This window comes from Giraffa tippelskirchi, chromosome 8, assembly GCF_054371585.1.
Source record: "Giraffa tippelskirchi isolate mGirTip1 chromosome 8, T2T-mGirTip1v1.2.pri, whole genome shotgun sequence".
Classification (NCBI taxonomy): Eukaryota; Metazoa; Chordata; class Mammalia; order Artiodactyla; family Giraffidae; genus Giraffa; species Giraffa tippelskirchi.
In genome coordinates this window covers 7031259-7054330 of record NC_137282.1, presented here as the reverse complement: position 1 = coordinate 7054330, position 23072 = coordinate 7031259, and the positions used below count along the sequence as shown (strand labels likewise).

Sequence of the window (23072 nt, the reverse complement as noted above, 5' to 3'; positions counted from 1 at the left end):
TTTAGGGCCTTCATCAGCAGTGCTCCGACAATGACTCCTTCACTCCTGAGGTTTAGGGTGCCTGGATTTCATGGTCAAGATGTCTCTTCAAGAAGGGTCCTGAGTGCTTGAGAGCACAATGCTTGCTTGTTATCTGCACAGCTTAAGGGTGCCTTGACTGGGCCTAAAGCTCTTGGACACATTTCCTTTCCTTGGGAGGTTGTGGAGGTTCTTCTGCATATGACGATGCCGTGGAGAAGTGTGAGGCCAGCTTTGCTTTGTCTTTCCTGAAATTGGCGGAAGAAAGCCTTTCTTTACCATGAGTCGTGGTCACTTAACCAGGATGAATCTCAGCTCAGAGTCTTGTTTTTCTGTCTCCTGTAATTCACTTTCCTTGTTTGTGAAAGGTTGTTGCTGAACCGTGAAAGATGCCAGGATTCTTGGCTTCCAGAAAAGAATTCAATTGGGGGCCAGAGACGAGGCTTGATCGCTCAGAGCTTTTGTGTAATGGTTTTATTGAAGCATAAAGGAGATAGAGAAAGCTTCTGACACAGACATCAGAAAGGGGCAGAAAGAGTGCCCCCCTTGCTAGTGTTAGCAACGGAATTAATATACTCTCCAATTAGTTATTACAGTGAATCAAAAGAATGTCCGGAGGTTGCAGAGATCTTACTAGACCCACTCCCACAGTACACATTTCAAGATGACAGGATTAGCTAGAAGGCCCCCAGGAAGGAGAAACTGTCCTCAGGCAGGATACATCAGTACAGAGTCCAAACCCAGTTGTTAGTTGTGTAATCATCAGTTCCAGGCTTAAAGATAAAAATGTTTTATGTGACTGAGACTAAGGAATGTAGAGGGAAAAAAACGTTTGTCCTTTCCTTCTTGAGAAGTCCAGACCCCTATCTCCACTTGGAGAGCCCCAGACCCCTTTCTCCTCCCTGGGGACCCTGGACTTCGTATCAGTCTGCCTGGGAAGTGGCTGTCTCGTTGTCTCAGTGGACTCTTCATTTCGGGGAACGTTTTTGGTGCTCTCATTTTGAGCCCTCTGCTGCTTTGTTACTGATTTCTCTGCTTCTCGGACCTCCTTATGGATTTCGTAGGTTTTCTCAATGTATTCGCTGCTCTCTGATTTTTAATGCTTTCGTCTTTAATCTGCTTTCACACAAGCCTTTCCTTTATGTGAGGAATTTGATTTTCAGATAGAAAGCCTCCTTTGCCTCAGCCTCAGTGGCTAATGAAAAGGTAGCTGCTGTTTGTTGGGTGAGACAAAATCTTCCTAGCACGAGACCCTCAGGGCCTTTATTGCAGAGGCCATGAACGGAGATGGGGGGTGTTCCTGGACGGACAAGAAGTGATGCGGCTGAAGCTCCAGGGCTGTCCCCGCCCTGAGTGGGAATGACACCGGCGTGTACCCTGAGGAGACGTATGGACCGCCCGGGTCAGGTGCACTGGGGCTGCTCCAGGGCCTGTGTGCTCTGGGACTCCACTGTTGCTATGGAGATGAGATGGCTCTTCACTCCAGCAGGCGCCTCCTCCCTTGCTTTCCGGGGGCCCTGGTCCCTGGAGGAACCTCAGAGTCCACGAGCCGTCTCCCCTCCCATGAAGGCCCCAGATGCCTCCACTCCCAGGACGTCTTCAGCCTGGCCCAGAGTAGAGGGGGTGCACCCAAGAGAACTTGCTTCAGATTCAGTTCCCTTTGCCTAGCGATGTGTTGGCTGAAACCGACCTCCCTGTCCTTTTTTTTTATCACCTCATTCTGCCTTTTTGGAGACTCTTCTTGCATTTGCTTTTCGGCTTCCCTTGGCTTATCCGTTTTAAGTGCATCTGTCGTTTCGTTGTGTAGTTTGTTTGCAGTTGCAGGAGGAACCTCACTGTAACAACATTGTAGATGGTCTTTGTCTCTGAGCCTCTCCAAGAACAACAAAAAAAAGAATTTTTATGGAAATGATTTTTTTTATGATTTTCAAAGATTTTTCTCATTTGTTTTTTTAAAATTTTCCAATTATCCATCTTTATTCACATTAATCATATTTTCCAATTTCTTTTTTTTATTCTTTATTTTAATTGGAGGCTAATTACTTTACAATATTGTGGCGGTTTTTGCCATACATTCACATGAATCAGCCATGGGTGTACATGTGTTTGCTCGATTTTTATTTTGACACCTTCCAGCTGGACTGAGGACCTTTCCCCATGTTGCTCTGAGCCTTCTCAGACTTTGCTGGTTATTTTTGTTTAATGTTCTCCCATTTCCCTTCCTCCAACTCTTCTCTCATCCCTTGCAAGGCATTTATGACATTTAAACATAGTATCAGGGACACCTTTTACTTTAATTTTTGCAGCACTTTTAAAAATCCTCTTCCTGCTTAGCACCATTAAGATGTTTCTGGACATTTCTAGGTCTTCAGAAACCAGTGACTGTGGACTCTCTGAGATGGAGGTGGGGCTGCAGCATGGGCTCTACTGGGTGAGCAGGGGACCAGCCCAGCCCTGCCGTGCATGCGCTTTGCCAGGCCGCACACGTGGGCCTTGATCCGAGAGGCCCTTTGTCTTCTTTGTGTTCCCAGAAGGAAAGCTTGCGTCGCTCACCCAGCCCCGTCCCCCACCCAGCCTCGCTCCCTACCTCTCCCTGGGTGGGCGATTCTCTGATCAGACTCCGATGCTGTCCCCCGAAAGTTTCTGGTACACATGTGTGAGAAACGGTTATCTACATCATTCGCCTTGTTTCCATAAAGGTCTCTCCGGGGCCTGATAGAGGCTGTTTTTAACTTCATTGGAGCCACAGATTATGTAGAAACATCTGTTCAAGAGAAGAAAACCGTCAGTTGTCGGTGGTCTCATTTGCTGTCCTGAAATGGGCCCCCAGGAGAGCGGGTCCCTGTGGCTGGGTCGAGGGTCACTACTGGCTCTCACACCTCAGCTCCTCAAGTCGTGGCATCCAGTTGTGAGTCCTTCAGCGTGGGGTGCGGGAGGGGAGAGGACCCACCAAGCTGGAGAAGGTTGCTTTCTGAAGCCCGATTCTGATGGGCCCCCATCCCTCTCTATTCCCTGTGTCTCCCTGGAGTCCTCGCTGACCACAGGGAGACACTGGAGCCTGACGGGCTGTTTCATGTTTTTTCATTCGCACGGGACGTGATTAAAGCCTCGGTAGGTTTTCTTCTCATCCCCGATGTACCTGAAGAGCAGACTGACTGAGACAAGAACTGTGACATGATTTCCTTGCCTTTGCACCTTCTCAGCCAGGAGAGCCCTTGCCCCAGTCCTCTCCACCTGCGGGGCATCCGCTCGCCTGTCTAGCGATGCTGCCTTGACCTTGGTACCGGTCCCCATCGCCCATCAGAAATCGGCCACATCCCCGCCGCCCTCCTTGCCTCACTAGACCTGTTACTGCTGTTTTCTGACCAGCTGTGTCTCCCGCTCTCATTCCTTCCTGTCAAGTCCCTGACGTGGGCAGGGTGACCAGTTGTCCCAGTTTGCTCTGAGGCATTTACTGGGCAGTGGACTTTCAGAGCTAAACTGGAGAATCCCAGGAAACCTGGATGGTCCCTCTATGGAGTCACACATGGTTATTCTTTTACAATCTGACTCCAGTGAGAACTATGCATCGCACAACAATGGGACTCGGTGTTTGTCCTCTCGTCTTTCAGGGGATGCAGTTCAGGGAGACCTGCTTTGAAAAATACGAAAGTTTATAAAATTATCAGACAGATGGTGATGGTGTTTCTCCTTGGGAGGCAGCGTGTGTTGGCCGCTGTGTAGATAGCTTTAATCATGCAATCTCCCATCAGATGGAGACTTTTTCAAGGGCAGAAACGTCTTACTCGATTTTTAAGACTTGTTTGCTGAATGAAGGCAAGAAGGAGTAATGAATGAATGGAGTGGGGCCTGGAGGTGGCCCTCAGAATAAACTCTGCTTTGCCTTTTCAGGAAGCTGGAGCTGGTGAATGAGAAGTACAGGTCCAATGTGTCTCTGTTTTATTCCTTGAAAACAGGAAGTCCTTTGATGGATTTTAAAAAGCCAACAAAGATGTTGCTAGAAAAAACAAGGATGCTTTTTATTCAGGCTCAGTGGGTGACCCTCTCCTGATCCATCCGGGATGGATTTTTCTCCCGAGTGCGCACACTTTAAAGCACAGTTTTTCAGGCGCCTGATGCTGTGTGTGCTTTTATTCTGGCCTAGCCAAAGGAGTTGCACTATTCTCTGGCAGGTTTGCAGAAGGAGCCTTTTACGTACAGAGAAGTTTGTCCCCTGTGGGTGGTAGCTCGGTCTGCAAGGGTGGGGCCGGGAAGCTCTCAGTTTTGAAGCACGAACAGCACCCCAGACCCATTCCTGGTCCCTTGTCTGCTTCTCAGAGCACCAAATTCAGTCTGGTTTCATAGTCAGATCTTCTCTTCCTTCCTCTGAGACGAGAGAGAATTCGCAGAAACAAGGATCTGAGCCGGTGAAGCCTGTGCCTCTTGCCCGGGTCAGTAGAATCTTCCCTGGTACTTCTTCCCTCTGGAATTCTCTCCTCCTCCTCTCTGCACCGCAGTGCTACATGTCCCTCACGGTGCCAGCCATTCCAGCCCGCAGGATGGTCATCCTTTCTGAATTCCGTGTACTTTTTCATCAGTGCCACGAGCTGTCTGATGATTTCATTTGAACTCATTTATTTCTTAAGTAAGTTTTTGAGGGCAGGAACCATGTCTTCTCTGATATTTCCAGCAACCCCAGGTAGGTAGTCCCTCCACCTCGATGTCAAGATAAAAATCACTGGATAAATTGGCCTCTGCAGTTAGAGCTCGGAGACTCTGAGACTGACGTGGGTGGTTGTCTAGTGGTTCAGGGAAGCTGCAACACAAAAATGAAGGAATGAAACGGAAGGACACGGGAAGTATCAGTTCAGTCGCTCAGTCGTGTCCGACTCTCTGCGACCCCATGAATTGCAGCACGCCAGGCCTCTCTGTCCATCACCAACTCCCGGAGTCTACCCAAACCCATGTCCATCGAGTCGGTGATGCCAACCAACCATCTCATCCTCTGTCGTCCCCTTCTCCTCCCGCCCCCAATCCTACCCAGCATTAGGGTCTTTTCCAATGAGTCAACTCTTCGCGTGAGGTGCCCAAAGTATTGGAGTTTTAGCTTCAACATCAGACCTTCCAATGAACACCCAGGATTGATCTCTTTTAGGATGGATTGATTGGATCTCCTTGCAGTCCAAGGGACTCTCAAGAGTCTTCTCCAACACCACAGTTCAAAAGTATCAATTCTTCGGCGCTCAGCTTTCTTCACCGTCCAACTCTCACATTCATACATGACCACTGGAAAAACCATAGCCTTGACTAGACGGACTTTTGTTGGCAAAGTAATGTCACTGCTTTTAAATATGCTATCTAGGTTGGCCATAACCTTCCTTCCAAGGAGTAAGCGTCTTTTAATTTCATGGCTGCAAGCATCATCCGCAGTGATTTTGGAGCCCAAAAAAATAAAGTCTGACACTGTTTCCACTCTTTCCCCATCTATTTCCCATGAAGTGATGGGACCAGATGCCATAATCTTAGTTTTCTGAACGTTGAGCTTTAAGCCAACTTTTTCACTCTCCTATTTCACCTTCATCAAGAGGCTCTTTAGTTCTTCTTCACTTTCTGCCATAAGGGTGGTGTCATCTGCATATCTGAGGTTATTGATATTTCTCCCGGCAATCTTGATTCCAGTTTGTGTTTCTTCCAGCCCAGCGTTTCTCATGATGTACTCTGCATATAAGTTAAATAAGCAGGGTGACAATATACAGCCTTGACGTACTCCTTTTCCTATTTGGAACCAGTCTGTTGTTCCATGTCCAGTTCTAACTGTTGCTTCCTGACCTGCATACAGGTTTCTCAAGAGACAGGTCAGGTGGTCTGGTATTCCCATCTCTTTCAGAATTTTCCACAGTTTATTGTGATCCACACAGTCAAAGGCTTTGGCATAGTCAATAAAGCAGAAATAGATGTTTTTCTGGAACTCTCTTGCTTTTTCGATGATCCAGCGGATATTGGCAATTTGATCTCTGGTTCCTCTGCCTTTTCTAAAACCAGCTTGAACATCTGGAAGTTCACGGTTCATGTGTTGCTGAAGCCTGGCTTGGAGAATTTTGAGCATTACTTTACTAGCATGTGAGATGAGTGCAATTGTGCGGTAGTTTGAGCATTCTTTGGCATTGCCTTTCTTTGGGATTGGAACGAAGACTGACCTTTTCCAGTCCTGTGGCCACTGCTGAGTTTTCCAAATTTGCTGGCATATCGAGTGCAGCACTTTCACAGCATCACCTTTGAGGATTTGAAATAGCTCAACTGGAATTCCATCACCTCCACTAGCTTTGTTCGTAGTGATGCTTTCTAAGGCCCACTTGACTTCACATTCCAGGATGTCTGGCTCTAGGTGAGTGATCACACCATCGTGATTATCTGGGTCGTGAAGATCTTTTTTGTACAGTTCTTCTGTGTATTCTTGCCACCTCTTCTTAATATCTTCTGCTTCTGTTAGGTCCATACCATTTCTGTCCTTTATCGAGCCCATCTTTGCATGAAATGTTCCTTTGGTATCTCTAATTTTCTTGAAGAGATCTCTAGTCTTTCCCAATCTGTTGTTTTCCTCTATTTCTTTGCACTGATCGCTGAGGAAGGCTTTCTTATCTCTCCTTGCTATTCTTTGGAACTCTGCATTCAGATGGGAATATCTTTCCTTTTCTCCTTTGCTTTTCACTTCTCTTCTCTTCCCAGCTATCTGTAAGGCCTCCTCAGACAGCCATTTTGCTTTTTTGCATTTCTTTTCCATGGGGATTTTCTTGATCCCTGTCTCCTGTACAATGTCACGAACCTCTGTCCATAGTTCATCGGGCACTCTGTCTATCAGGTCTAGACCCTTAAATCTATTTGTCACCTTCCACAGTATACTCATAAGGGATTTGATCTAGGTCATACCTGAATGGTCTAGTAGTTTTTCCTACTTTCTTCAATTTAAGTCTGAATTTGGCAATAAGCAGTTCATGATCTGAGCCACAGTCAGCTCCCGGTCTTGTTTTTGCTGACTGTATAGAGCTTCTCCATCTTTGGCTGCAAAGAATATAATCAATCTGATTTCAGTGTTGACCATCTGGTGATGTCCACGTGTAGAGTCTTCTCTTGTGTTGTTGGAATAGGGTGTTTGCTATGACCAGTGTGTTCTTGTGGCAAAACTCTATTAGCCTCTGCCCTGCTTCATTCTGTACTCCACGGCCAAACTTGCCTGTTACTCCAGGTGTTTCTTGACTTCCTACTTTTGCATTCCAGTCCCCTATAATGAAAAGGACATCTTTTTTTGGGAAGTATCAGCATTTCCCAAAATATCATCCTGCCAGTAGAATTGTATAAAGAGGAGTGAGGGTCAAAGAATTGATGCTTTTGAACTGTGGTGTTGGAGAAGACTCTTGAGAGTCCCTTGGACTGCAAGGAGATCAAACCAGTCAGTCCTAAAGGAAATCAGTCCTGAATATTGGAAGGACTGATGCTGAAGCTGAAGCCCCAGTACCACCTGATGGGAAGAACTGACTCATTGGAAAAGACCCTGATGCTGGGAAAGATTCAGGGCAAAAGGAGAAGGGGATGACAGAGGATGAGATGGTTGAATGGCATCACCAACGGGATGGACGTGAGTCTGAGCACACGCCTCGAGATAGTGAAGGACAGGGAAGCCTGCTGTGCTGCAATTCGTGGGGTTGCAAAGAGTTGGACACGACTTAGCAGCTGAACAGCAGCAAAGTAGAAATGTGTCTTTAAGCTGCTTTCAGAAATCTGCTGAAATGACACACAGACACATAACACGTACTGTCAGCCACATAGAGGGCCGTGGGGAGCAGGGGCGGATCCACCTGCCTGGGGAGGGTGCCGTCCAGCAGTGGTGCTTCTGGCCTGTCGCCCCCTCAGCGCTACGATGCTGGGTGTCCCCAGGGTTTCTGGAGCCCTCAAAAGAATAAATGTCTCTTAACCTTTGCTTGTTTAGTCTCTAAGACTATTTTGTGTTGCACACACAAGAAGAGGCAAGGACGAGGAGTCCAGTCTCACCCTTGCTGGACTTCGGCATTCTCATCTGTACAATGGGCTCTGTGTCTTCCGTCCTTTGTAGACTTCTTGTGGCCAAAAAAGGGACGGCCCCAGCGCTGTTCTGGACATTGGATCCCGGCCCCAATAGGCCGGACCTGAGGCAGGTTGAGCCTGCAGCCTCTTGCATCTTGCGTTTTCATTGCAGATCTACATGTTTAAATTCCATGGTTTTCTTGGTAAGAGAAATAGGAATACAGACGCTGGGACGAGCCAGCCAGAGTGTCCTGTCCCCTGCTCTGCTTTCCTGGCGGCTCATGCCCGGGGAACCCTTTCGCACTTTACAGAATAGGTATTTGTTTGGGCTTTGCCTATCGTTGTAGACCCAGAACCAGACTTCCGTGTTTTGTTTTCCAGGGAGATGTGCATCCAACAGGACGGGAGAGTTCATCTCACTGTCGTTTACTTTGGGAAAGAAGAAATGGATGAGGTCAAAGGAATACTTGAGAACACTTCCAGGTGAGTCCGAGGTGGAGCCGTGGTCGGGAGTCCGGCACCTGAGCCCGGGAGGAGGTACCTGAGCTCGTCCAGGCTGTTTTATGTCCTTAACCGCTGCCGGTGACCCGACCCGGAGAGTGACGGGCTGGCCTTGTGTGTTGGGGGGGTTAAGGGCTTGGCTCTGCACCCTCCTTCCTGGGGACCGCCCACCTCACACCCGTCCTCGTAGTGTGGGGCAGCGACTCGTATGGGGGGCGGATAGCAGCCCAGAGTGGCCTGGGTCGGAGACAGGGCTTCTTCGGCACACCCTGTGAACGGCAGGTGTGGGGACTACACTCGGCAGGATGGAGTTGGGGAGCACGGCCGTGTGGGGAGCTGCTTCTCAGCCCTGCTCATCAGGGCTCCGCCTCATCCACTTCACAAATGGGCTAACCCTCTGACTGTCTCATTCTGCATTTTGAGATCAGTGAGGGGTGGGTGGTGATGACTGGGGAGGGACCCTAGATTCACAGAAGCTGTTGAACCAGCACCTTTGGACGGAGGGTTGTGGGTTTCTACCTCATTCATCAGTTACGTGGGGAATAAATGTATTTAAAAAAACAACAGAGAGGGTTTTTTTCCCCTACCCAAAGAAACTAACAAACATGTATGTAATGGGTACATATGTGTGGCATTTTCTGCTTGTGAGGAGGCTGGTGGTACTGTCTGCTCACCCCTCCTGGTTTGCAGCTGCAGGTGAATGACCAGATGGGTGGTTTCTCTGTAGGGACGTCTTAGAGGGTGGTCAGAGGTACTGGGAGCGGAAGTCATCTGAGTAGGTTCATCTGGTTTGAGTATAAACAAGTCCCTCTGTTTTGAGTCTCTGGTAATTGGTAATAGGATGATAGTCAAAGCATAAGATGCTGAGACTAACTGTGTTTTTTGTGTTTATTTTCAGGCGTTGTTACTAATTTTGTATTACCGAGCAAAGGTCAGAATGGTGGTAATTATTCAGACATCTAAAGCGGTGCACTGATCAAATTCTATCCACACTTACTTTTGTAAATGAAGTTTTATTGGCTCGAAGGCTTGCTCATCTCTTTCTGTATCATTTATGGCTGCTTTCATACTCAACTGCAGAGCTGAGTAGTTATGACAGAGACAGCGTAACTCACAAAGCTAAACTTTACTGTCTGGTCCTTTATAGAAAAAGTTTGCCAACCTCTGTTCTAAAGCAATAAGGAGTTAAAAGAGTTTGAAACTAGTACCAGTTTAAAGCCGTGGCGCCTGCCGAAGGGAGATCAAAGGGAATAAAATAATTGAATATCCTAAACGTAAATGAAATAGAAATCTCTCTACTCCAATGCATTGCAGTATCCTTTTCATCTCTACTTGGGAGTGCGGAGCGGGAGTTATTAGGATTCATGTCCTCTGCCCGGTGGATAGGTTTTAACATCTCTGCAGGTAGCCACCCGAGGTGTGGATCTTTTTCACACCTTCCAGATGATTCTCACATGCAGCCAGGATTGAGAACGATTGTCTAGGAAAGTGGAGGTCCCTCCAGGGGCTGCCTGAGCTACCTCCTTTTGGAGTATTTTAAGTAGAGATCCAGCTGACTCTAAAGCACAGTCAGGCTGGATCTGGCATCTTCCAAGGACATCAGAAGGCGATCGGACATTTGCTGATAGATACTTCGGGCCGAACTTAACATGAGTCTGATGGACAAATGGGAGGCCCCTGAGGCCGTGTTACAGGAAATACTCTGTCCAGTGGCCGGAGTGCCCAGGACTCTATCAAGGCAGTTTCTTCCGTATCACATTACCTGGCGGGCTGAATTCACAATCAGAGGGACAAGGAAAGTACAATCATTCCCGGGGTAGGGATGGTTTGGAAAACTCCCAGAGACGAAGCTAGCCCTGAGGGGGACTTTGTGCTGGAGCCTGAGCCAGTCATTGAAGCAGTGCTGCAGAAACTTCCTGCCTCCCCGCTCTGATCACCAGTGATGCTGCAGTCTTGATGTCATGGAGGCCGTGGGGCGTGTTCTGCCCCCTCCGGGGTGTTGCTTTAGGAATGCCCTGCCCTCTGCCGCCAGCCTGAGCTGGTTTCCCACGGCTGCTGCCTGCAACCCCACAGAACAGAAGAAGTTGCTCGTCACGCACTGTACCCACTTGGGTACCCAGTCTTGTCCCCAAGCCGGCTCTTATCTCTCACCTCATTTTGATGGCTCAGTGCCCCGCAGCCGCACGGGGGCGCAGTTCACCCTTCGTCCTCACTCTCCGTGTTCCCTTAGGTCTGGCGTTCCCTCCGCCCTCCTTCCTGCTTCCTCTGACCCTCTGTCCATCCGCACCCAGATCCCCACTCTGGAGCTCACCCTGCCCTGTCCTCCCCTCTCTGAGCTCTGAACAGCCTCTGCCTCAGCATCTCTTATGTACGGTACCTGGCATGTGATTTGCCTGTTTACATTTCTATTGTCCTCACTAGGTTATCAGGCTTCCGTGACTCCAGCCCTTAGCATAGGGCCTTACTCAGTTTTAAAATGTTCAGTGTTTGTCCACTGGGAGAAGGACAATGCCCACTGTGTAGCAAATTTGTACATAGTAATCTGTGTAAAACACATAGAAGAAGCTTTACTTAACTATCATTTCTATCATTCCCTTAAGATGCTAAAACTTTCATTAAAATGCATATCATCTTCGAATAATATTAAACAGTTATTATTAAACTATTCAATAAATTATTAAATAATATTAAAACCATTATTGTTATTAAACTGTTGTTATTAACATGAATGATATGATTTAATATTCTCACCAACCTTATAAGATAGAAGCTGTTATTAACCCCATTTTTTCTTTTTTCTTCTGCACGGCATGTGGGATCTTAATTCCCCTGCCAGGGATCAAACCCATGCCCTCTGCAGGGGAAGCATGGACTCAATCACTAGGGGTCCCTGACCCCATTTCTTAGATGAAGAAGTGGACGTTTGGAGAGGTTGGTACTCATGCTGCCACCCCTGATCTGGGGGACAGGCAGGTCTGAACCTCGTCGGTAACTTCCAGATTCCCAGTCTTAACATCACTGCAGATTCTCACTCCAAAAAGCCATAGCTGTTCATTGAAAATAAGAAGATTCGAAACCAGTTTAAATGAAATTTGTTTCACCTGGCTATCAGCATTGTGATAAAACTATTCTAAATCTAGCTAATATATACATATTTTAAGAATATCTTGAAAAAGTCTAGCTTAGTGACTAGCGTGCAGTGTTTATATCTCTCGGTTTACGCTTACTCCGCCGAGCTTTACATTTCAGTTGACAGCTGCATAGCAGTGTTTTCCAAACTACCCTTTGTGCTTCATTAGAGTGTTGTGAAATTGATTTGATATTAGTGGATTGTGTGCAGTGTTTTCAAAAAACCAAGGTAGAATGGGATAGAAGATTATCAAAATGTATCACAAGTAGTAACGATTAAATATTGTTTCATGAAACTTTGATTTCAGAGAGTGTGTGTGTAGAGGGGTTCCTGTGTCATGATGTGTAATATATACTTTTGTAAGGATAAGCACTCTGGTCAAAATATTTAGAAGCCACTGACATAGAGATCCTATTAGTTTGAGAGAGGATCCAGGCATAAGATCTCAAGAACCATTTTCTAGTCTCCCCTTGGGCTTCCCTGGTGGCTCAGTGGTAAAGAATCCACCTGCCAATGCAGGAGATGTAGGTTTAATTCCTGGGTTGAGAAAATCCCCTGGAGAAGGAAATTTCAATCCACTCCAGTATTCTTGCCTGGGAAATTCCATGGACAGAGGAGCCTGCGGGCTACAGTCTGGGGTCACAAAAGAGTCGGGCACAACTTAGTGACTAAAAAACAACAACAAAACAACAACAAGTTAGTTCTCAATAGATGATTTTATTCCATAGAGGTTTTCATACTTGTTGTTCAGTTGTTGAGTCATGCCTGATTCTTTGTGACCCCATGGACTACAGCACCCCAGGCTTTCCTGTCCTTCCGTATCTCCCAGAGTCTTCTCAAGTTCATATCCATCGAGTCGGTGGTGCCATCCAACCATCTCATCCTCTGTCATCCCCTTCTCCTCCTGCCTTCTATCTTTCCCAGCATCAGAGTCTTTTCAAATGAGTCAGCCATTCGTATGAGGTGGCCGAAGTACTGGAGCTTCAGCTTCAGTGTCAGTCCTTCCAGTGAACACCCAGAACTGATCTCCTTTAGGATGGACTGGTTGGATCTCCTTGCAGTCCAGGGGACTCTTCAGAGTCTTCTTCAACACCGCAGTTCAAAAGCATCGATTCTTTGGTGCTCTGCTTTCTTTATAGTCCAGCTCTCACATCTGTACATAACTACCGGAAAGACCATAGCCCTGACTATACGGACCTTTGTTGGCAAAGTGATGTCTTTGCTTTTTAGCACTACGCTTCAGCTAGTCTCAAATTACAGCCTAGCTCAGTGGTTCTCAAATATAAATGTACTTTGAATAACCTGGAGTGCTTTTAAATATGCAGATTCCTGAGCTGCAGCCCCAGAAATTCTGAGTCGTTAGGACTGAGATGAAGCCTAGGAATCGAGGCTAAGAATGAGTTCAGCCTGCGATGCTGATGTGAGTGGTCCATGGCCCGTATGGGGAGTTCTAGCCTAGGGGACCCACTCCCACGCCAGTATTCTTTCCTGAAGAATCCCGTGGACAGAGGAGCCTGGAGGGCTACAGTCTGTGGGGCTACAAAGGGTTGGACATGACTGAGCGCCTGACTTACACACACGCAGCCTAGGGGACATCTGCTTGGAGCTGTGTGTTAGAAAATTTTAAAAAACCATACTGGTAGATGGATTTGCATGAGTTTTAATTTACTGTGTGGCATCTCTGTCCAGTCGTGAGGGCAGGAAGGCATCTTTCAGAAGAATAGTCTCTGAAATAGAAGCACTGCAACTGAGAGCACCCTGTCCTGCAGCCGGTGCCCGAGAGGGCCTCGTGTGTGCTGTCGGGAACCAGCCTTTGCAGCCGGTGCCCGAGAGGGCCTCGTGTGTGCTGTCGGGAAGCAGCCTTTGTGGCCGTGGTGGTGTCCGAATTTCACGCCTCTTTGAAGGGACCTGTTTGACATGTATCTTCAGGAGCAATTTATCAGAATGTCCCTAAAGAAAACTGGGGAGAAAGTTGTCTGAAATTGAGTGTAATTGTTACTTTAATAGTCTTCATAAACGAGGAGGTTTCATTTTATTTATTTACTTTTTAGTATTTATTTGCCTGCGTCACATCTTGCCTCACATGGGCTCTTCGTTGCGGTGTGCGGGCTTCTCTCTAGTTTTGAGGTCGGGGCTTAGCTGCCCCGCGGCATGTGGGATCTTAGTTCTCTGACCAGGGATCAAGTCCCGCGTCCCCTGCGTTGGAAGGCAGATCTGATCACTGGACCACCTTGTTGGGAAGTCCCAACAAGGACGTTTTAGATAAGAGTCTCATCTGCTAAAATGAAAAAGGCTACAAAGTGAATTCATTTCTGGAAGATAAAGAGTCCTGGACACTGGGAAGTGCCTCACAAGTGAAGGCAGCATCTCAGGCCTGTAGTCGTCTCACCCGGCATCTGCCAGAGAAGGGACTGAGCACGACTATGCATGACTCTGTTTGATGACCAGTTCTTTGTGCAGATGTGCCTGTATTTGTAGGTGTTTCAAGTTGTTCTTTGGGGGATTTGAGCGTGGCATATAGATTGTAGTATTATGATAGTGTTAAATTTCTTGAGCATAAGTACATCACTGTTATGTTATAAAGGAAAATGTCTTGGTCCTTATTTTTGAAAGTGAAGTTGCCATGATGCCTGTAACCTCAAATGGTTCAGAGGAAGGAAGGAAATACAGCCAAATTTTAACACTTGATGAATCTGGGTGAATGGTATATAGGTACTTTAGTATGCTTACAAAATTTCTAATGGTTTAAATTTTTCCAAGTAAAAATTTAGAGAAGATATGCTATGGAAAAAATTAAATGAAATTCAGTTCATACAATGGAATATAATGGAATAGTTTTTTTTTTTAAAGGCTATATCAGTGAAATGGTGGAATAAAGACCTTGCAAAATTCTCCTCCATAAAAGCAATGAGAAAATAAGTAAAAATCGTCAGAATCAACTTTTTTAAGAACTGTGGAAAGTAAAGCTTTCAACAAACTAGAAAGTGCCTCTCTAAATAACTGAATCTTGGTGTGAAGAGAGAGCTTTGTGAACTTTAAGTTGCCCCTTTTCCACCCCTCCCCCCGCCTTCAGCTCTTCAATAACCTTGAAGGCCAGCAACCCACAGGAGTCACAGCTTGGCAGCCACTGGGAGCCAGGATATGGCTCTTCTCGAGAGCATTATTCTCAGAGAATTGTCATTAGTTGACCTGCCTGGGGATTTCCTTGGGAGATCCTCCTCACAAGCTTGTCTTCATTTGACCTGACTCAGAGCAGTCACAGTAGAACCTGTTATCCAGAGATGTTTGTCAGAAAACAGTTACAGGAAGTCTTTAACATTGTGGCTACTGGCTACCTGAGGCGGTAGGAAAGAGCTGGGGAAAACAGCAGACTAACCAAAAGGCTCAGGAGGTGAATCTGAGGAGTGGGACCTCCAAGGGACTGGGAAAGCTCCAGCACCTTCCTGGGGATCCAGAGGCTGTGCTCATACCTAGGGAAGACCTGCAGTGCTATTAAATTCATTTATTAGTTCTTAATGGGTTTCTGGTGAAGTCATTAGGGTTTTCCACATATAGTATCATGTCATCTGCAAATAGTGACAGTTTCATTTCTTTCTTTCCAAGATGGATGCATTTTATTTCATCTTCTTGCTTAATTACTTTGCTAGGACTTCCAATACTATGCTGTATAAAAGTGGCAAGAGTGGACGTCTTGTCTTGTTCCTGACCTTTGAGGGAAGGCTTTTAAATTTTTACTGTTGATTATGATGTTAGTGGGCTTTCCTGGTGGCTCAGACAGTAAAGAATCCGCCTGAAATGTGGGAGACTTGGCTTCAATCTCTAGTTTGGGAAGATCCCCTGGAGAAAGGAATGGCTACCCACTCCAGTGTTCTTGCCAGGAGAACTCTATGGACCGAGGAGCTACAGTCCATGGGGTCACAAAGAGTCGGATGCGACTGAATGACTTTGAGAGAGAGAGTGATGTTAGCTGTGGACTTACAGTATATGGCCTTTATTATGTTTAGGAACATTCCTTCTGTTCCTAATTTGTTAAGCGTTTCTATCATAAAAGGATGTTTGAATTTTTTCTCTATCTATTGAAATAAGATTTTTATTTTTCATTCTGTTAATGTGGTGTATCACATTTTACTAATTTGCAGATGTTGAACCATCCTTGCATCCTAGAGATGGACATCTCTTGATCATGGTGTAGGATCCTTTTAATGAACTCTTGAATTCAATTTGCTGGTATTGTGTTGAAAATTTCGCACTATGTTCAGGGATGTTGGCTTGTAACTTTCCTTGCTTGTTGTGTTTTTGTTTGACTTTGGTATCAGGGTGACGCTGGCCTCATAAAATGACTTTGGAAATGTTCTTCTCCCTTCAGTATTTGGAACAGTTTGGGAAGGACCGGCATTAATTCTTTAAATGTTCAGTAGAATTCATCTGTCAAGTCAGCCAGCCCTGGGTTTCTATTTGGGGAGATTTTTGATTACTGATCCAATCTCCTTATTCATTATTTGTCTGTTCAGATTTTCTATTACTTCATGATTCAGTCTTGATAAATTGTATGTTTCTAGGAACTAATCCATTTCTGTTATCTAATTTGTTGGTATGTAATTGTTCACAAGTGTCTCTTACGATATTTAGTATTTCTGTGGTATCAGCTGTAATGCCTCCTTTTTTGCTAATAATTTTGTTAATTTGAGTCATCGCTGTTATTTTTCTAGATAATAAGCTGAAGGTTTGTCAGTTTTGTTTATCTTTTCAAAAGAAACTTGTTAAAACAATTGTATAAGCAGGCTTGTATATAAGCTCAGAAACTAGAGAACTCTAAATTGTTTCAAATGCCTGCTATGGAAAACTAGCTGGGAATATGTTTAGCTTTAAATTATTTACTGTACTCAGATCCCTTTAGTAAGTAGAAGTCACAAGCAATGTCAATATTCATGGATGTTAGATTTAAATTTTTAAGTTATACATTAAATATATATTTGTATGTAAATTTTTAAATGGTTTTTTTTTAATGAAGGGCTCTTGTGGGAAGTGTCACATTAAGATAATTTCCTTGCAGTGGTGGGAAGATATTGATATTAGAGTAGATCACATCAGACAGCAAAATCTTTTATCATTTTTAAGCCAGCAGTTCTGGGAAATGCAAGTCAATTAGAGAAATTAAGTCTCCGTTGAAACAGTAGCTTCCTCAGGTCATTTTAACCTCTGTCAGCATGACTGCATCTAACCTGGAGGAGACCCCGTGCATCGGACTCACATTAAGAAAAAGGAATTGAAGGAGAAGCTCAAGAATTTTGTCAGTTGATAATTACAGTTCACGAAGAAAAGAGAAGAAATAATTATGAGTAATCCCGGGGCCATTTGGAACTGCAGACTCTGATTCATAACAAGAAATCACATAGTAAAAAATGCGATGCTGTGGAAACCCCCGTTTCTTACAAGGCGGTTACCCTTGTTGTTTGTGTGTGTGTGCGGTTGCTCAGTCCTGTCCGACTCGTCGCCACCCCATGGACTGTAGCCCACCAGGCTTCCTCTTGTCCATAGAATTTTTCAGGCAGCAGTACTGGAGTGGGTTGCCATGCGCTCCTCCAGGGCATCTTCCCGACCCAGGGATCGAACTTGCATCTCTTGCGTCTCCTGCATTGGCAGGTGGATTCTTTACCGTTAGCACCACCTGAGAAGCCCTTGTTACTCTGGACATGCCGCTAGATATTACATTTCTTTGTATGGGTAAATGAAATATTTCAACCCAAATTACATCATATTTTCTTCAGCGCTTTTTTTTTCTTTTACTGACATATCTGTAATCTTCTGTAAAGCTTGGGTTTGTGCCTGAGAAAGAGTTGACTGGGGCCCCTTCCTGACTGGAGAGGGAGACCCACTACAGAGGACCAGGCGGTGTCCTGGGGCAGCGCCTCCCACGGTAACAGGTCTGAGTGCATGGACTCATCTCCTGACTCATCCAGTGTTTACGGAGCTGCTCTGTGTCCCGTGGGCGCCGTTTACTGCAAGCGCTGATAATCCCTGAAGACAGAGATAAGGACAGCCCCTGTCCTGCAGGGTTTAGAAGACAGGCCAGGGGGGTCAAGTGCACAGGGCAGGAGAGAAGGCAGTGGATCCCGGAGGATGGCGGAGGGACTGGCCCCAGCGCCTGGGGGCCCAGAGAGGACACCTCGTCCCACGGGAGGGTGAGAGGGGATGCCACTCAACAGGGACCATGAGGATCAGGGGGGATCTTCCCTGGAGTCCATGGAGGAAGTGGATCCTCTGGGAGGAGACCACCGAGCTGACGCAGGAGGTCCCCGCGTGCCCACGCCGTCGGTGCCCGTCTTCTGGCGGAGGGGGTGAGGATGGACAGAGCTCAGCATGGCCCCCTGCCTGTGGGCCTCTGCATCGAGGGCGCAGCCTTGTGGTCGTGTTGTGGATACTCCCACACCCACGACCCCCTGCAGCAAGTCGGTGTTCCGTGTTGAAACGCGTCCTTGCTTTTGCACAGCCTCTTACTGCGCGGTCCCCGCGTCATTGGCAGGCGCTGCACCCAGCGGGCGAGCCCCTCGGCGGGCAGGTCCGGGCCGCCGGTGTCCCTTCAGCCCGAGCGCCCTCGGCTCTCCAGCTGGTGCCGCTGCGTCTCAGACGGGAGGGCGGCCCACCTCCAGCCCAGCTGCTTCACCGTGTGCTCACCTCGCTGTCCTAGACAACAGAGGAAGGAAGTCATTCTGATTCGCCATCTGGTGTCCCCAGCTCAGCCCTCGTTCTCAGCAGAGAACCCGTGTCAGTCATCAGAGGCCCTTCCTGGTGGCAGGAGAGGAGAAGGAGGGTGCTCTGGGCGCTGGTTAGTTAGAGGGGTGCTGGGCTGGGTGATCTGGGGGGAGGCACGGATATACACCTGCAGACAGGTGTGTAACCAAGTGCAGTGACCTCGCAGCCCTTCTGGGAAGCAGAGATGCCGACAGAGTCGCCCTGCCTGCCTAGTGCCCAGGAGCGGCCGATGGGGCTTTCTGGGCCAGCAGGGACTCTGTCCCCACCCTGCCTCTGTGTGCACCCTGGTCCAGGTTCCTAATGTCCCCTGCCGGCCGGCGCTGGCCAGGGTGGATGGGGAACCAGGGTTCTGTGGGGTGCAGGGTGGGGGCTGGGGCCGAGGGGCCGCTACGTGCACAGGGCAGGCAGGAGCTGTGTCCTGGGGCTTCCTGTTGGGCATGCAGACGCCAGACAGCGGAAAGCGGGTTTAAAGTGCGCGTTTGGACGGGGCGGTGCCATGGGCATCTCGTCCTTGTGGGGAGGCTGAAGGGAAAGGAGGCCGATTGCCCTGTGCATCTGGCCACGAGGGGAGGTCCCAGCAGCCGTGTGCCTGCGTTCTCTTTCTCTTCACACAACACACTGAAGCAGAGTTGATGCTGTGACTTAAAAAATAATTCTTCTAAGTCCGGGCCATTTCACGCGCAGGGACGGTGACCTGTCCCCACCCACTTTGCTAAGAACCTTGACTAACAGGCAAGCGCCTCCCCTCCCACCCCCACTCGCCAAGGCCGAGCAGTGAAGGCAGTCCTTTAGCAGAGCTCAGACCAGAATCCGCCTGCAATGCAGGAGACGCCGGTTCGATTCCTGGATCGGGAAGATCCCCTGGAGACGGGAACGGCTACCCACTCCTCTGTTCTTGGGCTTCCCTGATGACTCAGCTGGTAAAGAATCCGCCTGCAATGCGGGAGACCCAGGTTCGATCCCTGGGTTGGGAAGATCCCCTGGAGAAGGAAACGGCTACCCACGCCAGTATCCTGGCCTGGAGAATTCCATGGACTGTAGAGTCCATGGGGTCACAAAGAGTCGGACACGACTGAGCAACTTTCACTTTCACTTCACACCAGGATGAGGCTGAGCTCTGTGGGGGCACGTGTGTCCCCCCAGTCACCGTCCCCTCAGGCCTGTGGCCGTTGCTCAGTCGTCTCCCTGCCACTTGCTCAGCCCCCAGGCTGCTCGTCCTCCCTGCTGTTAGTTCAGTAAGAAAGTGAAAGTGAAGTCGCTCAGTCGTGTCCGACTCTTTGTGACCCCATGGACTGTACCCTACCAGGCTCCTCCGTCCATGGAATTTTCCAGGCAAGAGTACTGGAGTGGATTGCCATTTCCTTTTCCAGGAGATCTTCCCGGCCCAGGGACTGAATCCGGGTCTCCCGCATTGTAGGCAGACGCTTTACCGTCTGAGCCACCAGGGAGGTCCTTCTATATATAATGTATTTATTTTTGGCTGTGCTGGGTCTTCGTTGCTGTGAGGGCTTGTCTCTAGCTGTGGCGGGTGGGGGCCACCCTTCGTTGCGCTGTCTGGGCTTCTCACTGCGGTGGCTTCTTTTGTTGCAGAGCACAGGCTCAGTAGTAGTCACACATGGGCTTAGCTCCTCTGTGGCGTGTGGGGCCCTCCTGGATGAGGGATTGGACTTGAGTCTCCTGCCTTGGCAGGCGGATTCTTTACCCCTGCGCCACCAGGGAAGCCCTGGGAGTTCAGTTTCTCATGCTGCCTGTATTCTTTTAACTATTCACCGTGACTCCACTTTGTGTAAATGTTTGATATTCTACACAGTAAGTAGCAAATATACTATTTGTGTAAATATTTGGTGTGTCAGCACCAATAAACTGTAGGCTGTTTGGGAGGAAAATCCTGCATGTCTTTTAACACCACAATTTAGGGACCTGCCTGCCTCTACTCTTGGCAAAAGTTACTTGCTGTTGTTCAAATAGGAAGCGTTTTTCTCTTTGAAACCTCTACTGACAGAACCTGGGAAGCCTCTGGGAGGAGGCACCTGAGTCATGGGTCAGATACATCTGAACCGGGATTTGATGTTTGAACAGGCCTGCCCTGCCTGCCCTGGACATCAGCTGACCGATGTCCCTGTGGGCTGGGCGGGCCTCACAGAGTGTGGACTGTGAGACTGTTGAGAACAGAGACCTGCTGCAGCTCTGAGAGGAAGCTGGGCCCCCAGGTGGGGGACGCGTCCTGGGAGGCTGGCTCAGATGAACTGGTGGAGATTCAGGCATCTCTCAAGGGTAGAACCGTCCTGGAACCTGACCAGGTAGGGCAGGGGGAGGTGGGCTGCAGAAACCTCCGGGGGGTGGGAGGATGGTGCAAGGGCCGCAGGTCACCTGGACGTCTTCTCTGGGGACAAGGAGGTTGTGCCATCCCTTTGGGAGGAAGCCTTGGGATGTAACCTCAAGGCGCACCTCCGAAAATAGGATCCCGGGGCCACTTACCGGAGAGAAGAGTCGAGACGGAGTTCTGAAAGAGGAGAGTCCCCCGCACGTAGAGTGGGTGCTGGGCTGAATCACCCAGCAGTAGAATCTTAGCTTGTGAAGGGCCTGAGCTCGTTCCATGAGGCTGGGCAGCAAGGAAGCAGACCGGAGAAGTGGAGTGACTGCCCCAGGTAACGCGAGGCGGGGCTGGACGGGAGTCATTCATCTGTAGACGTGTTGAGTCACCAGCATCGGCCGAGCACCCAGTGGGGCTGGGAGGCTCCAGAGCCTGGCCCGGCGCTCCTGACTCACCGTCCAGTGCTCCACCAGGCACCAGGCCTCCTGCCATGTCTGGCCTTGGACTCAGACAAGGTTGGGCCCAGGTTTCCAGGATAAAAACAACCAAGCTCACGCCCAGGTCTAAAGGGAGGTGACAGACCAGGAGGGGGTAGCAGAACCAGTTCCGCTGATTAAACTGCACGTATAAAGCTCATGACTCTGGATTTGTGTTGACCTTCGCCCGAGATAGTTACAGACCTCAGACAGTGGGTATGGATTGTTGAGGGGCCTTCGCTGGTGGCTCAGATGGTAAAGAATCCACCTGCAATGCCGGGGACCCAAGTTCGATCCCTGGGTCGGGAAGATCCCCTGGAAAAGGGAATAGCAACCCACTCCAGTATCCTTGCCTGGAAAATCCCATGGACAGAGGAGCCTGGTGGGCTACAGTCCATGGGGTCGCAAGAGTTGGACACGATTTAGTGACTCAACCACCACCACAAGGGTTTTTGAACCTCTTTTGGGGCATCGAGATTAGAGAGAACTTGGGGGGGTGGGATAGGCTGGGTTGGGGGAGGGCTCAGACCCAGGGGCGAGGAAGCCATCAGGCAGGAAGGGTATGTCCAGCCAGCAGGACAGGGTGCTGGCTGGATGTTCGGCCTGTGCAGGTGGACTTGGGAGCTCCAGTAGGACCAGAGTTGGTCTCTGGTTCTCTCTGGGAGAAGACAGTCCCTGTCCAACTCGGTACTGGATGAATTCCTGGAATTTTTGTTCAAGACATGCCCCATTTCAGAAGGTTCTGGGCAAGAACCGCCAAGTGAAGAAACACCTGGACTCCATTACCCAGCCCTGTGCTGGTAACAGACTGGCTGATGCTTACCCAGTGCTTTTTGCTCTTGGCCATGCTTGCCTCACTAACTATGAGCAGTTAAGGAAGGTGTCGTTATTCCTATTTTGCAGATGAGGCAACCGAGGCTCCAGGAGATTGACGGGCTTGCTTAGGTCATAGTCTTAATGCACAGGAGAGCCAGGCCCCAGAGGTCCCAACCTTTTGAATCCCAGTGTCATGTCCTTGGCATGTTTGGCTGCTTCACCTGTGGGTGGGAAGGGGGTCCAGGTGTGTCTGGGGACAGACCCAGACCATCCTGCTTGGCTCCTGGACTTCAATGCTGATGAGGAACTGCTTGGTGGGGCCATGGCAGCGTGGCTGTATTTCCTTGGCCAATGCTTTCATTGGCTCCAGGGCCATGGGGCTGTCCCAGGTTCTCTTGCCTGGTCTTCACTGGCTCGTGTTCTCTCCCTCACATTAGCCATGACAGTTGTTTTCAATACGGGAAGAAACAAGAAATAAATTGGTACCTACCCTGGCTCAGACAGTAAAGAATCTGCTTGCAACACAGGAGACCTGCGTTCCATCCCTGGGTTGCAAAGATCCCCTGGAAAAGGGACGAGCTACCCACTCCAGGATTCTTGCCTGGAGACTTCCATGGACAGAGGAGCCTGGTGGGCTACAGTCCACAGGGTCACAAAGAGTTGGACATGACTGAGCATCAAAACACGTCAAAACTTCACTAGATATTTTCATGCCCTAATCCCAGCGCCCTCGGGTCACAGAGGGCCCACGGCGAGATGCCGTGGGCCTTGGCCGTGTATTTTCCAGGGAGTTCTGTCCTGCAAGCCTGGGCCCCTGAGTGACCGTGTCCAGTCTTCCTTTCAGAGCCGCCAACTTCAGGAACTTCACCTTCATCCAGCTGAGCGGGGAGTTCTCTCGGGGGAAGGGGCTGGACGTGGGCGCCCGCTCCTGGAAGGGCGGCAATGTGCTGCTCTTCTTCTGCGACGTGGACATCTACTTCACCTCCGAGTTCCTCAACACCTGCAGGCTGAACACGCAGCCAGGTGG

General features: G+C 48.6%; 2 protein-coding genes across 15 annotated transcripts in view; one reads left to right on the top strand and one right to left on the bottom strand.

The window, feature by feature from the left end:
• The window catches only part of CSGALNACT1 (chondroitin sulfate N-acetylgalactosaminyltransferase 1), a 323001-nt gene that overhangs the window by 287749 nt on the left and 12180 nt on the right, over window positions 1-23072 (top strand). For all 13 annotated transcript variants that reach the window (XM_081524356.1, XM_081524353.1, XM_081524358.1 and 10 more), the window contains 2 exons: window positions 8437-8538; window positions 22890-23068. In XM_081524356.1, coding sequence (XP_081380482.1) covers window positions 8437-8538; window positions 22890-23068 — 281 coding nt within the window. The remainder of the gene's footprint in view (window positions 1-8436; window positions 8539-22889; window positions 23069-23072) is intronic.
• LOC145519107 (uncharacterized) lies at window positions 478-23052 on the bottom strand. Of its 2 annotated transcripts, none has more exons than XR_014063537.1 (3): window positions 20918-21486; window positions 11312-11603; window positions 478-4813 (listed from the first exon to the last, which is right to left on the bottom strand). XR_014063537.1 is itself a non-coding variant. In XM_081524365.1 (3 exons), the coding sequence occupies exons 1-3, from the start codon at window positions 22074-22076 to the stop codon at window positions 18267-18269; spliced, it is 333 nt and encodes a 110-aa protein (XP_081380491.1). In that variant the 5' UTR covers window positions 22077-23052; the 3' UTR covers window positions 17443-18266. The 2 variants fall into 2 exon arrangements, 1 of the variants encoding a protein (XP_081380491.1); XM_081524365.1 differs by lacking the exons at window positions 478-4813; window positions 11312-11603 and adding exons at window positions 17443-18370; window positions 22053-23052 and having other exon boundaries at window positions 20918-21122.

Coding starts and splice junctions, on each gene's coding strand:
- LOC145519107 (XM_081524365.1), bottom strand. CDS start 22,076: ATGGCCAAGAGCAAAAAGCACTGG. Junction 21,123..22,052: donor CCAAGAGCAAAAAGCACTGG/GTAAGCATCAGC, acceptor ACACGTCTACAG/ATGAATGACTCCCGTCCAGC. Junction 18,371..20,917: donor CGTCTCGACTCTTCTCTCCG/GTAAGTGGCCCC, acceptor TCTGTTGTCTAG/GACAGCGAGGTGAGCACACG.